The sequence below is a fragment of the Cyanistes caeruleus genome, chromosome 12 (genome assembly GCF_971803275.1).
Source record: "Cyanistes caeruleus chromosome 12, bCyaCae1.hap1.1, whole genome shotgun sequence".
NCBI classification, from domain to species: domain Eukaryota; kingdom Metazoa; phylum Chordata; class Aves; order Passeriformes; family Paridae; genus Cyanistes; species Cyanistes caeruleus.
Window position 1 is genome coordinate 2444942 of NC_141712.1, and position 13599 is coordinate 2458540.

General features: G+C 46.3%; 2 protein-coding genes across 2 annotated transcripts in view; both read right to left on the bottom strand.

The window, feature by feature from the left end:
- LOC147650799 (axonemal central pair apparatus protein HYDIN-like) overlaps window positions 1–5646 on the bottom strand; it is a 56834-nt gene extending 51188 nt beyond the window's left edge. Inside the window, exons 1-4 of the mRNA XM_086847723.1 lie at window positions 5353–5646; window positions 4198–4317; window positions 3002–3115; window positions 1372–1491 (exon numbers count right to left, since the gene is read on the bottom strand). Of these exons, the coding sequence (XP_086703849.1) occupies window positions 1372–1491; window positions 3002–3115; window positions 4198–4272 (309 nt within the window). The 5' untranslated portion in view covers window positions 4273–4317; window positions 5353–5646. The remainder of the gene's footprint in view (window positions 1–1371; window positions 1492–3001; window positions 3116–4197; window positions 4318–5352) is intronic.
- A 369-nt stretch (window positions 5647–6015) lies between these two features.
- Window positions 6016–10962, bottom strand: LOC147650800 (hypoxanthine-guanine phosphoribosyltransferase-like). Its single transcript, XM_086847751.1, has 8 exons — window positions 10715–10962; window positions 10092–10275; window positions 9690–9752; window positions 9129–9146; window positions 8850–8932; window positions 7808–7854; window positions 7059–7135; window positions 6016–6147 (listed from the first exon to the last, which is right to left on the bottom strand). Exons 1-8 carry the CDS (start codon window positions 10864–10866, stop codon window positions 6100–6102), a joined length of 672 nt encoding a protein of 223 aa, XP_086703877.1. The 5' UTR covers window positions 10867–10962; the 3' UTR covers window positions 6016–6099.
- Window positions 10963–13599: the final 2637 nt, after the last annotated feature.

A 13599-nucleotide genomic window follows, 5' to 3' on the forward strand; every position in this document is an offset into this window, starting at 1 on the left:
CAGATCAGGTTTGCCTAGGGCAGGTCTGGGGATACAGTCAGGCAGGCAGACCAGCAAGAGAGGAGACCAAACACTGTGGCCTCCCTGGGAATAAAAGCAAACCTGAAAAGGCAAAGAAGGAACACAGCAAGAAAATCCCTAAATCATGGAGATGGCAAAAGAGAATTTAAATGAGCAACTACAGCAGCAAGGAAGAATCATAAAACCAGGACAGCAATCACTTTGCCAAAAGTGATGGAAATACAGACAGGCTGTGCCTATTGACTGTGGGCTTCAAAGGCATTTTCTGCCTGGACAAACATGACCAGTGTTGACTCACATTGCAGCATTAAAGCAATCTTGGCTCCCCAGGGGCTCTTGCTGCCTGTGCAGGCGAGCTGGGCTGCTGGGCATTCCTGCCTGCAGCCAGCAGGCCAGGTTCTGCCCTCTGGGATACACAGACACAGCAAATGTGCATTTTCTAGCACATAGATATCAACCCCTGAGCACCCAAATGCTCTCAAAAAGTCTAAACCAGATGATTTTGACTCCCTCCTGGCTCTTCCCACCAGTCCACTCTCGGCACAAGCCTCATTTGAGAAAATGTTTCCCTGACTGAAATTCAAATGGTTTCGATTTTCCTCTTTACAGTGGAACACAACTGCTGACATTTTTCAACTTTTTCCCCTCTCAGCTCTCTTGGGAAACTGAAAAATAATCACAATTGCCTCAAGTGAAGGTGAAATCCTCCAGGAGCACATGACTTTGGATGTGCTGTGGTTCTCCAAAGGGAAAGCAGAGCACCACGTTGCTTTTGGAAAACCTGAGCAGAGCTGGATGAAGCTTAGCAGGAGCCTGAAGTGGCACCTAAAGGCCTCTCACTGCTTCTGCTGCATCAGTCTGACTCCAGGGCTGTTTCAGAACACATTTCCTGCAGTACCAATGCCATCAGTGCTAAGTGATTCCAGCATAAAGAGGAGAAGTCTCAGCCCATGAGCTTTGACTGTGAGCTGCTCAAAGGGAGCCAAACAGGCTGAGAGGCAGAGATTCCTACCAGGATTCCTACCAAGATTAACCAGGGAGACACAGCATGTGGTATAGACCCAAGGCAAAGCATGAAAGCAGGTTGGAACTGTACAGCCCTCAACATTCCTATCAATCCAGAGCTTTCAAGAGAAAGCAAATCCTTTAGGATAGATACCATCAATGCATAGCCAAACTCAGGGGAGAATTCCCAGCACAGCAAGATTTCCAGCATCCTGCAGAACAAAGGTGCTGAGACATTTTCTTCTGGATGTGCTGCAGCAGGGAACTTGCTTTGCTGCACACCATGGGAATGACACCCCCCTCCTCTTCCAGCACAGTGTTAAAGCTCCAGGCCCCAGCACTCACCTTGCTCTCATTTGTGAGAGACAGTTCCATTTCAGAGACTTCATGAGCCACGAAGTTCTGAAACACCACCTCTGGTGGGGAAACACGAAACGAGCTCTGTTTCGGGAGAACTGGCAACAACTGGAGAGACAAGAGAGAGCAGGGAGAGGTTCAGCTGCTGGGAGGAATGTTCATGAGGGAGACTCTTCCTCTGATCCCCAGTGAAGTACAGACTCTGGGAGAGCACGTCTGCCCAGGCCACACTTGGGAAACAGTAGCTCAGCCACCTCTGCTCTGAGCTACTCAAGAGCTGCTGGGCCACACAGGGCAGGGTATAAAAGAAGCCATATAAAAGGGTATAAAGGGTATAAAAGAAGCCATATAAAAGGGTATAAAGGGTATAAAAAAAGCCATTTTGGTGAAGGGGGTGTGTGTGCTCAGCTCTCAGGGAGGGAGACACACACCCAGCTCAGCTGAATTGTCACTAATGAACAGTTTTCTTTTGCTTCCACAACTTTGTCCCCTTTAATTGTATTTAAAAGTTAGTGTGTTTCTAACAGAGGTAAAGGCAAAAATAAAATAACACAGAAATTAGGAAAAAGACAAATGAGGTGAATGCTAAATGAGGATAAGGGTCAGTTCTTTTCTCAGTAACTTGGGTAAGAGTAGAGTTAGTATCTCCTTTTCCCATGAGCTTTAAATGGGTGCTTTCTTGTATATCTCTATTATTGCTGTCTTATTTGATACCATTCTAGAGGCATGTCTGAAATGACACAACAGCAGCAAATGCTTCTGGAGCAGAGACATTGCTTTGAGAAAACTCTCCCCTGTTGTCTGCCTTCTCCAGCCACACTGCTGCCACTCCAGACACACCAGCAGCTCTCCTGTGGGACTGCACTGCTGAAGGGAGTGGCTGCAGCACACTGGCCCTTGGTTGTGCCCTTCTCTGAGCTGTCCCTGACCTCCCTCTCCAGGGCAATGCTTCACCACTTTGTTACTGTCTCTTGCTGCCAATTTCCTGCTCAGCACCCACCTCGGCCACCTACCACATCTGGACTGTGCAATGTACCCAGCCAGTCCTGCAGGAAAAGCAGCTTTAAACACACCTCTAAGTAGGCACTGATCCAGAGAAAGCACATCCATTCCCCCTGCCCAGGGCGAGTCCCCTGTACACCTGGCAGCCTGCAGAATCTCTCAGGCTCCCAACACATTGTTCCAACCCAAAGCATTCATGCAGTTAGTTTTGTTAAATCTGCAGTCATTCCTGCAGCTCCTTGGCCTTCAGAGGCCAGCACTGCCACTGTGGATGGAATCCTATGACCCCAAGCATTTGATGGTGACCACAGCAAAGCAAGAGGTGGTTATTTCAGCAGGAGAATGGCAAATGGCAAATTTGTGCCTTTGTGTCCCCACCCTTCCCCCCACTGTTTTAGCAATGGCAGCTCCACTCCAGCAAACCCCAGCAGTTTCAGCAGAAGTTATTTGTGTTGGCTTGGTGCAGACCAGGACTCCAAGTCCACCACTACCAGCAGTTTGCAATGACAACAGCACCTGGACACTGAGGGATTTTGCTGGAGGCGAGCCTGTCACAAGCACACACCCTCCTCAAACCTTGCATCAGACAGAAAGGAAAAGAGCAGGAAAAGGCTACCTTCTGACCAGTCTCACTCGTGTGTAGAAATGGGCCAATTCTGGGCAGACTACTCTCCCCAGCACTGGCCTCATTCTTGTTGAACTTCTCTCTCGAGAATCTAGAGGGAAGCAGCTGAAAGGAAAAAAAACCCAGCAAAAGCATCAGAGATGTGCTTGTTCAGAAAGGCTTTTCTTGAACAAGTGGCACTGGTGACTAATTGGTGATCACATCATCTAGGACAGTCCTGGAAGCTCCCTAAGTTACTTGTTGAGATACTTAGCATCAGTAAATTAATAACAGAGCAGAATAGACATACTCCAACCACATGGCTGTGTCCCTCAGCTTCTCCATGATTTGATGGGACATGTTTGGGGATTTCTGCTCTTTGGGCATTTGTTTCCTCTTTAGGTTCACTGGATTGAGGCAGTGATCTTTTCAGAGAGTGGGGAGGAGCTGTCAGAACTCCCTAACTCCATCCCTGCACGACACTCAAAGCTCACAGCGAGGAGATAGCGCTGCTGGGTGAGTCCAGGAGATGCAAGAAAGCAAAGTGGTACCAAGAGTGAGGGGCACAGGAAAGTGCCCAGGTTTTAGTTCTCTCTGTTAATTAGCATTTGCTTGCTCTGTCTGGGCTCCCACAGCCCTCCACAGAAGAAAACACAGGGATCTCCTGGACAGAGCCTCAGCAGCAGGGCATCTTCAGTCAAGCGAGCTCCAGACAGCCAAGGGACCTTTGTGGCCCTGACTCCAGTGCTGTCTGCAGGGCTGGATCTGTGCCCCACGCAGGAGATGAGAGAGAACAGCTGCTCTGGAACCTCTGCTGCTGGGACCAGCCGTGTCTCTCAAGGCTTTGGGCAGAGTTGGAGCTGCCCAGGTGCTCAAGGGCAGCTTTGTGAGAGCAGCACAGTGAGTGCCCAGCCTGGCAGAAGGAATTGCTGTGACAAGGGCAGGGAGAGAAGCGCATGCTCAGGGCTCCAGCTGGACATTGGTTTCACTTGGCCCCGCTGGCACAGCCAGGGAAGACACTGGAGTGTCCCTGGAGCAACACACGCTGTTCCCAAGTGCACCAGGACAGCCCCCAGCAACAGGAGCACGGCACAGAGAGCTGGGGAGGGCTCTGCAGCCTCACAGTGCTGCTGGACAACAGGAGGGGCACGGAGAGGAGGGACACCAGGGGCATTTCCAGCCTTAACACAGCCCCAGAGGCTACTTACACTAAAAGACTTCAGTCTTTCCCTGAGCAAAAGCCGAGGAGGTGTCGTTGTCTTTTCTGGGAATCCAGAAGGCATTTTGAAAGCAGGAAGTCGCAGAAGATCAACAATGCCTCAAGAAAACTGCAAGGAGCAAGAATGGAACTGTGAAAATCCAGAATCCAATTCACGGCAGACTCAAGAGATACACTGATGCTAAAAAATTTATATTACTTAAAAGTAGCCAAGTGCTTGTTTGGTGTGAGTAGCTAGGACTGTTAGGCCTCTAGTTGAACTATATGGCTATGTTGTGCAATTCCAAAATGAATCACACTGAAACCTGGAGCTAAAAATCTGAATAACATTAATAATAGTTAGAACAGACTGTAAAAGCTGTAGCTTTAATATTATTAGATTCAATATTATACTACTACTACTACTATTATTATTATTATTATTATTAATTGAAATATTAATATTATTTTAAAATAGCTAGAATGGACTTCCTCTTCTTTAGGCTAAACACCCCTTGCTCTCTCAGCTGCTCCTCACAAGACGTGTGAGAGACTGGAATGTTATGGCTAATGGCTTAAATCTTGTTATAAAGCATTTTTTGCCCGTTGTGACAAATTTGTATAAAGAAGCTGTGACCACCAAAGCCCAGCCTTCCCTGGAAATGCCTGCTGACTGGAACTTTGGACTGTGAGTTAAGCCACCTCTCAGGAACTTGAGACAAACTAGAGGTGACACTATTGTCCTATGATCTCAGGTCTGGGGAGAAGTCAACAACACTGAGGGAGAAAAATGTATCCACACCAAAGCCAAAGGCAGCAGCTGTCCTGAGAATCAGCTCTGTGTGGCTTCAGGCTGGGGAAGTCGCAGGCACAGACTCATCTGCTGAGGCCAGGTTTGCACACAAACCTCCCCTCAACAGAGGGGCAAGGAGGAAATTTTGGCTGTGTGGCATAGGCTCTGGTAAGAGGCAGTGCACACCCATCCTCCCTCCCACAAAGCGGCTCAGCTCTAAAACCTCCCCCCACAAGAAGGCCACATGCAGGGGACATTGCCATGAGGAGCAGCTGAGGGGGTGTCACAACCCATCCAAGGCCTCCAGCGCGCCCCCAGAGCCCTGCCTGAGGCCTTGCACCAGATGAGTGCAGGGGATGCAGAGTAACACACCAGATCCGAACATCCACAACACAATTCGGGGCACAGATGTGACAAAACCAAAAAGTACAACTTTAGTCCATCTCTGACTTCAAACAAAATTCGGCACTCCCTCCCAGAGACCAAAGCCCCGCGAATTCGGGAGTCCCTGGCAGAAAGCAAAGCCCCGCGAACTCGGGACTCCCTGTGAGAGCAATGCAGCACGAAGTGCCCCGCACAGCCCCATTCCCTGTGAACAATTCCCCTGGCGAGTGGCCCAGGGGAGCCGTGTGCCCGTGCCCAGGCTGCGCACACCCACCGAGGATCGCGGTCTCCACGCAACTGAGCCTGGAGCAGCAGCGCCGCGGCCGCTGCGGCCGCGGTTCCCCGGCAACCCCGAGCCCTGCCCGTGCCCCTGGCTTCCATCTCGGCCTCCGCTCGAGGCCTGTTCCGCCCTCGGAGCTCCCTCGGGCCCCGCCACGAGCCGAAGGAATCCGCTGCGGGGCCCGGAACGTGCCGGGCACGTTTCTCGCTATCGCCAGAGCCCCGCACCCAGCTCCTGCTGCTGCTGCTGCTTCCAGCAGGAAAAATCCCAGCGTCTGCAGAGCTCGTGTTCAGCGCTGCCTACACGTGGCAATGAGCGAGCTGCAGCTCCTGGCACTAACGGGGAGCTTCTCCTGCTGCTCAGGGACACGCAAGTAGCAAAAGTCATTTCCTGATGGCATGCTTTAGATCACCTCAGCAGCAGCCAGAAATCAGTGCTCCAGAAGACTGAGATTATCACATCCTGTATTTCTCTTTGGCCTTCTCTTTCAAAATACAGATGTGCTACAAGAAAAAATAAAAAGTACAATATTTATCCATCTCTATCTTCGAATGAAGTGTAAGACTGATTTGCAGCTGTATTCCCAGCACTGCACTAAAAACACACTACAACCCTAATAGTTGGAAGTTTCCTACTTGCAGTAAACTCCAGCTCTTAGTATTCCTTGCAAGTTTATTTGTAATATATAGGTTTATATATTCGAAAGAACTTAGGTTTCTTAAATTACTGCATGCTCCTTAATGCTGCTGAGCAATGGCACAGACTGTTTGTGTCTTCAGCAGGACTGGTTTGTCTTAGGAAAAAGGCTTTGAAGTAAAAAACTTTCCCAGTTAAACAGAATTAAGGAAGTACTTTGGAAAACAAAGGAGGGAGAATGATCAACCCTATCAGTTTATGATGTTTCCAAGGCCACTACTCTGAGCAGCCTGAAGAAGCTGTAATGGAATAAGGGAAGAGTTCTTACAGACATGTAAGATGTAAGACATGTTATCCCTAAGTGTATGGAAGACCTTCACACAGAGTCCCTGCAGGGCTGCTTTAAAGACCTGGTGACTGAAGAGCAACATAGGGTTGAACTAAGTCAGACAAATATCCAATCAAAGTCAAATGACAAGTTATTTTCAGATGGGGTCACAGATTGTGTGCTGCTCACCATCCTGGGGGCCCAGAATGTTCTGCAGCACGGCTGAGCCGTGAGACTTGTGGAGTAGAATTATAAAAAGGTGAAGCACAAACATTTCTCATGCACCTACACTGCATTACCAACTCGGCACCTTAAAAATGGTTTTGCTCCTTTATTGGAAGTTTCTAGCTGGAGTTGAAGGTTTTTTAATTGTTGAGAAGCTCTGAGTAGAAGCAAATCTTCTTGCTGGGTACCTGATACTTGGCAGTGGAGGAATGTGCATGTACTTACATTTAGATCTCTGAAGTATTCATTGTAGTCAAGAGCATATCCAACCACAAATTGATCTGGGATTTCAAAGCCTGTATCTGTAAGAAAATACAGTTCTTTTTATCCTTCAGTGGTGTAAGCAGCTTTTAAATGCAGAGTTTGTATTCAACACACACTTGAGCTAAGAGTAAAAGGCATCATCTCTTTCAGGGTGCTTCCTTAAGAATCTGAGCTATAAATTGATGACAGAGGTTAGAATCTAAACCATTCCCATCAGTCAGTAATATAATTAAGGTGTTAAGAGAATTCTGTTTATTAACAAAATAATTGTTTAACACCTGGTTATGAGTTAGTCCTGGGAGAAGAGACAAGGAATGAGATTTTACTTGAGTGAAAGTAGATGAACCGTGATTCAGTAGGACTTTTCAGTTTGGAAACAAGGCAAGTTTAATAATGCAGAGTCAAAACAAATGTCCTCCAGGGCCAAAGCAAAGCAACACCCAGTTAAGGTTTGATTCATTTCTGCTATCTAAATAGTTAAATTTGTGTATCAAATAGCTAAACCTGCACTGAGGCCAGCCAGGGGAAAAACAGAAGGTGGTCATGAGGCCTCAGGATGCCATAGCTGGACATCAGTTCACAAGTTTTTATGTAGTTTCTCCCCATTTCTCTTGGCCTTCATGAAACTTCTGTGCAGTTGTCAGATGTGCTGCCTGAAGGGAAATGGTAAGACTGTGTTTTGGAAAATACTAGAAAAACATGGTACTTACAGTCTGGTCTGTAACCTGGACTCTGACATGTCCTTTTGACGAGCAGGCTGTAAGGCAGAGCAGAGAAGGTTGGTTTTTAAAATATGTCTAAGCTGTAGACTTCCCTTCTGCCACGCCTCCCCATAAGCTTCTAAAATCATGCCATTAAATTAAGGCAGTGAGATTATTTCACAGAAAGCAGTAGTGTTCAGCCTTGTCGTGGAGGGAGAAGCAAAGGCTCTGATCTAGGTTCATTCTTTATGTCCAAGTGGCTCTAGTTTGTATTCAGTTCCCTCCAATCCTGGGTCTCAGGTCATTGCCCTTCCATGGAGCAATGCCTCAGGACACTGGAACAGCACAGAGGGGGAAGCATGTCCAAGTGGCTGGGAATGATTTTTGTGGGGAGGGAGGGAGGGAGAAAAGGACATTTCTTCTGCAAAATCTTATCTAGTCTTGGTTTGCCTGTGCCCTTCAGAAGAAACTGAGAACCTCCTGGACAGTCCCTAGAAGGCCTGTCTGAATAACTGGTGCATAAAGCAACTGTTTTTATAAAGCATTGTGATTACTTGACAGACACAGGGATATTCCACAAAATTTCCTTTTAGAGACCTACTACAAGCAGATCTAGAATGCTGCTTGAAGTCATCTTCCAAGTGCTGACAGACTCTTAGATTCTGGAAACTTCTAGAGTTGAGGATAGTAAGGGATATTCTGAGTGTTGTCATTCCAGCATTGAGGCAACTGAAGGCGACGTTAGAAAACTTACGGAAGGACATCAATTTCCTTCAGCCATAAAGTAAGAAACAGGGAATCCATCAGACTTTATGGACACCATAGAAAGAGCCATCAAACCTTCCTTTATTAATTTGAGCAGTGAAGATGGTAGTGCACAGGGAAATTTCCCAGTTTAAGAAACACTTAATTTTCCAGCAGCTGGGTAAGGATTGCTTCCTGCATTTGCTTTCTCCCCCCCAAACTTCAAGCCAAACAAGCACTTGGCAGCATACAATGACTATTCACCCAAATGATTTGAATATGTTAGTTAGCAGCTATATCCTTGTACCTTACAACTTTTACCATCCTTGGTTTCTTGTCTTTTAGTTTTGAAAGCAGTGCTTTCATTGTTCTACCAGTCTCAATAATGTCCTGAACGTGATAAAAAAAATAAATTATCCTTCAAGTTTGAAAGGAAAATCAGACTGTCAGTGGATTAAATTAGAGCATACCAAGCTGGCAGCCCAGTAACTTCAGTAATTATTATTTTATATCTAATATGTATTCATTTGAAAAGAAGGGAGAAAAGAATCTGTGTCATTCCACCCCTCCTTCAGTCATTACTTACCTCAACTACTAACACATTCTGGAAGAGATTACATAGGGAAGGAAGGGAAAGAAAAAAAAAATACTTAAATGGCAATTTTCAGCAAACCAAACAGCCAAGAAAAGCACGCTAAAACCCTCAGTTACAAGGAATTTGCCTTGATTTTCAAAGGAGATTGTCACTTGAACTACTGACTTGACTTTGGTGCTTACTGAAGAGTCTTTTTGTAAGTATTTCTGAAAGCTTAAATATGGTGCTAAAGGCACCTGTGTCAGGTCTGTATATTGCTCTGTGTACAGCACCAGTATTCCAGAGGCACTGAATGAGTCAGGTGAGTGTGGTTCATTTCTGGGGGTTCTGGGATAAAATGGGGAATAGGACCTTTGGGAGCATTCATTGCTGATCACTCCAAGTTTCCACTGAGATCAGTGGGAATTATTCACTGCTTCAAAGCCCAGCATTTTAAATCAGTGTTAAGAGGCTGGAAGTATGCAGTATCAAAATCTTCAATAAAGATGGATTTCCTGGAAAACACACAAGAAGAGTTGTTTTCCTTTAAAAGCTGAAGATGCCAATTCATACCTGCCCACTTAGTGTAGACAGCTCCTCACCAATAAAACTGATTTTTTCTGCAGGTGACTCATTCTAGAAGGAGAAAGAAGAGATGGAAGTCACATAAAGCATGCCCCAAAGTGTTGTCCTGGATTTGTTTGAAAGGTGAGCTGCTCTTGCTTCTTACAAGAGGAAGGAGTTGGAGATCTGCCCCTGGCTTTGTCATCTTGAGTGTTCTGCTATGTTTATCCCAGTGAATATATAATATCCACCCTTTGGGGCAGATCAGTAAATCAGTTCCTTTTTAGTATGTAATTTGAAGAGAATGTACACATAAACTCAATTTTTGGGGGGTTCTCACACAAACCACCAGTATTTAGAATGCCAGTCTATGGAGAGAGTCAATTTTCCAAAGAAAAGAAAGTCACTCACACAGTAGCTTTTTATTCTGACAAAATCCACGGTAACGGGCACAGATTTATCACCATTTTGATTCAGTGCTTTTATATGGTCCAGCAAATCAGCAAAGAATTTATAGCCTCCTTTAAGGACACAGAGTGCAACAATGTGATGACTTCCCATGTCTTGCATGATATCTCTAGCCAAACGCTCTGTCCTGGGAGAAAGAAGGAAAAAAAAGGCAATTCTAGAAAGTGTTCTGTATATCAGAGCTGTTTGTGTATATATTAAGCAATGTTCAAGTAAAAATTCTGATCTTGCTGTTAGGTTTTTCTAACTAGCAAATTGTGAGCACAGCAAGTCGTAGGAAAATAAATTAGGTATTTGCACAGCATAAGCAGATTTAACCCATAAACACAAATATTGCAGGATAGGTGGGCTTCAAGAGAGTTGATGGAACATGGAAGCTTGACTGGGCTTGCAGAGGAATCCTCTCCATAAACCCCCTCTTATCCCAGACTTTAGGACAGAAGTGTTAGGGCTGCAGGGTTTCCCCGTTTCTCATGGGCTGCACAGGGCAGGACCTCAGGCTTTTTTCATTTGGAGGGACAAAAATGGGCATCACTGTTCCTGTTCTTTCCTGTTTACCCTCATACCTGTCCAGGATGAGTCCGTGAGGAATGAAGACTCTTTCTAAATCCTCTTCATAATGCTTAGGAATGCAAAACAGATTTTTGTTGTAGCCGCTGTCCTCATCTCTTATCTGCAAGGAAAAGGGAAATACATCTAAAACTAGCAACCAAGGCATTCAAGAAAAAGCTTCCAGTCTGTGACAGTGTGAAGAAAAAATTCCTCCCCTCCAATAATGTGTCAAAATAAAAATATTTCTGAGAGTTTTTGATCTTTCTGCTAGAACAATTCACAATCTGATAACTGGAGCTGGTGGCTGAGTTGTGAATGGAGTTGTGAATGCATAACAAGTACTTTGCCCCAGTCATGATGAAATCAATTCTTGGCTATCATCAACTCATTCAAAAAGCCACCCAAAATAGTAACAACCTTCCCTCTTGTTCCATTTGCCCTTCTGCAGAGCTCAATAGCTTGCTCGTGTGGTAGACAAGCGAAAATTAAAATGTAAGGCAAGGAGATTGGGATTCCAGGTCAGCATGTCACTTTGGGGTGCTGCTCTACTTTGACCATCGTTCTCCACTGGGTAAAAGAGAAAGCTTTGCCTTCTAAGCATGATTTCACAGCTGAACCTTTGACATTCCAGCCATTAACTCTCTCAGAGGACAGGGGAGATGGCTCACCCAAAAGGAGAAGCTTTGGGATGGCAGTGAGAAGAGGGGAAGCTGCAGAGGGTGCCCATGGATGGGAAGAAGTTGTGCTGTTTGCCCTTGGATCAGAGTGCTCCTCATCGTGGCTGGGGACTGGCCATGGCTACATCCCATAGATTTGGCCTTTAGCCCTTCTGCCTCCAGGATTTAGGGTTACAGTTCTTTATCCAACGTGCTGCTTTCAGGTGGTTGCACCCAGAGGTGTCTGCATGTCTAGAAGCTCCATAATCCCCATTTGGGTTTCTCTTCTGGCCCCAAACAAATCTGTGTCTTTGGATTCTACCTCCCTTCAACACCTTGATGGATGCTTTGTTCATTTATAAAGTGGTGGTACAAAACCAGGCAAGGAAAAATAGAAGGAAGTAGAAAGAATTGTGAATAAGATTAATATGTAAGTTTTAGAAATAAATTAAGAAAACCCCCTCAAATTCCTGAGATTTTGTCACGCTGATACTGCCCCTGCTGTTGTTAGAAATACAGAACTAACTGAAAGAAAAATTCAGAACTGGCTCAAAGCTTCTCTAGTGAAAAACAGGTTATCTACATACCAGTTACATTCCACAGAACTCAGTAAAACATCTTGCTAAAAGTGCAGACCTGTGGATTCAGCAGTAATAGCATAAAGTATTGCTAACACCAAGTTAACACCTGCAAACTCTTTACACAGATGAATTGTTTTTAATTCTCCTTTTCTTTGGCACAGGAGAGATGAGTGCTTAGGAAGAAAAGACAAATGGACTGTAGGAAACAGTAGTACGTTACTACTTGCAAAACTCACAGCAGCCAAAAGGAAATAACCAAATACTGCCATTTATTTTAAATTGGCCACAAATTGTTGCTGCCTGTTAGTTTACCTTCATTAAGTATGTTTGTTCACCTTCGTTGAGTTTAGAGTTGGTTTGCCCCAGTTACTCCCCACTATCCCGATATGGTTTGTTCCCAGTTGCCTGTCATTGTAAACCTCTCCCCTCTTTCCAGATTGTTCCCCATCCATCACTTTGGTCCTACCCCCAAGCCCTATCAATCTATGTACACCACACCTTTTGTTCTGGTTCCTTCCCTGCTCATCATCCCTTACTCGATGCCCTATTGGTTGTATAGCTATCCTCCCTCCCCCAAGTCCCTACCATTGGATTTGTGTATTGTAACCCCTTCCCACAACACCTCCCCTGCTGCCATATCATTGGTTGTTGTATGAGCCGCCCACGGGCTTTAAAACCTGGCGCACAGAGGTGCCCAGGGTCTCGGCTCGGACTTTCTCCTCGAGATCCCAGCCCTGTCCCTCATCGCCTTCTCCCTGCAGCTGCTGGAATAAACTTGTTCCTGGGAAATTGGAGGACTCTGAGCACTCTCTCTCCCTTTACTGCACCTCATGTCGCCCTGCATACTATAGAGCCCGAGCCCAAAGGAGCTCTAGAGGTTCCAGGTCGAGCCACACAGTGCTCACCTGGTTCCCCACTCCTGCCGCCGACGCTTGGCACAAGCTAGCCGGGGCGTGAAGGGCCGAGCGGGCAGCGACAGCTGGCGCCCAACGTGGGGCCTCTTGCGAGGCGTGGAGACCCCCGGAGAGGTTGGTGGATCTACAAATTCCAGTGGATTTCACAGAGACTGTGAGCGGCAGCTGCTCTGGTAGTAGTAGACTCGTTTTTGCCGAGTTGCGCTCCCAGAGGTCGAGGCGGCAGCCGTCAGACGTGCAGACGGTCGCCTCGGGAGGTGTGGACGTCGCCTGCAACAGTCGTCCGGACTTGGGTGAGTGGTCCCTGTGTGTGGGACGAGGGGGCGCCCAGTGTGTGAAAACTCCCTCGGGGGGGAGTGTGTGTGTGTAGCCCGGTCCGGACCCGTGTTTTTATTTCGTTGATTTGTCGTTTGGTTGCAGGGGGCGGTGGGATTGCTGTGCCAGGGCTGACAAGATGGGAGCACGTCTTTCGGCACAGCAAAAGAGAGTCTTTTACCAAGTTGTGGGTACCCTTGAGGGGGGGAATAAGAAGTTTTCTCGTGGGAGGGTAAAGAGGTTTGTGAGATGGCTGTTCCTGCATTTCCCAAATGTGACCCCAGACAAAGCAAATTCTGTAGAATTCTGGAATGCAGTTGGATCAAAATTAACGGAGATAGTTAATGGAGGTGATAATTCGGTTGAAAAATTTGTAACATTATTTTTTTTAATTCGGTCTGCTGTAATAGAGGAAAAGAAAATGCAGAAGCAG

Excerpts from the sequence above, each read along its gene's own strand:
- LOC147650800 (XM_086847751.1), bottom strand. The coding sequence starts at position 10,866 with ATGCCTTGGTTGCTAGTTTTAGATGTATTTCCCTTTTCCTTGCAGATA. Across the intron at positions 7,136-7,807 it reads TCCAGGTTACAGACCAGACT|ATACAGGCTTTGAAATCCCA; the intron begins GTAAGTACCATG and ends ATTTTCTTACAG. Across the intron at positions 6,148-7,058 it reads AATACTTCAGAGATCTAAAT|CACATCTGTATTTTGAAAGA; the intron begins GTAAGTACATGC and ends TTTTTCTTGTAG.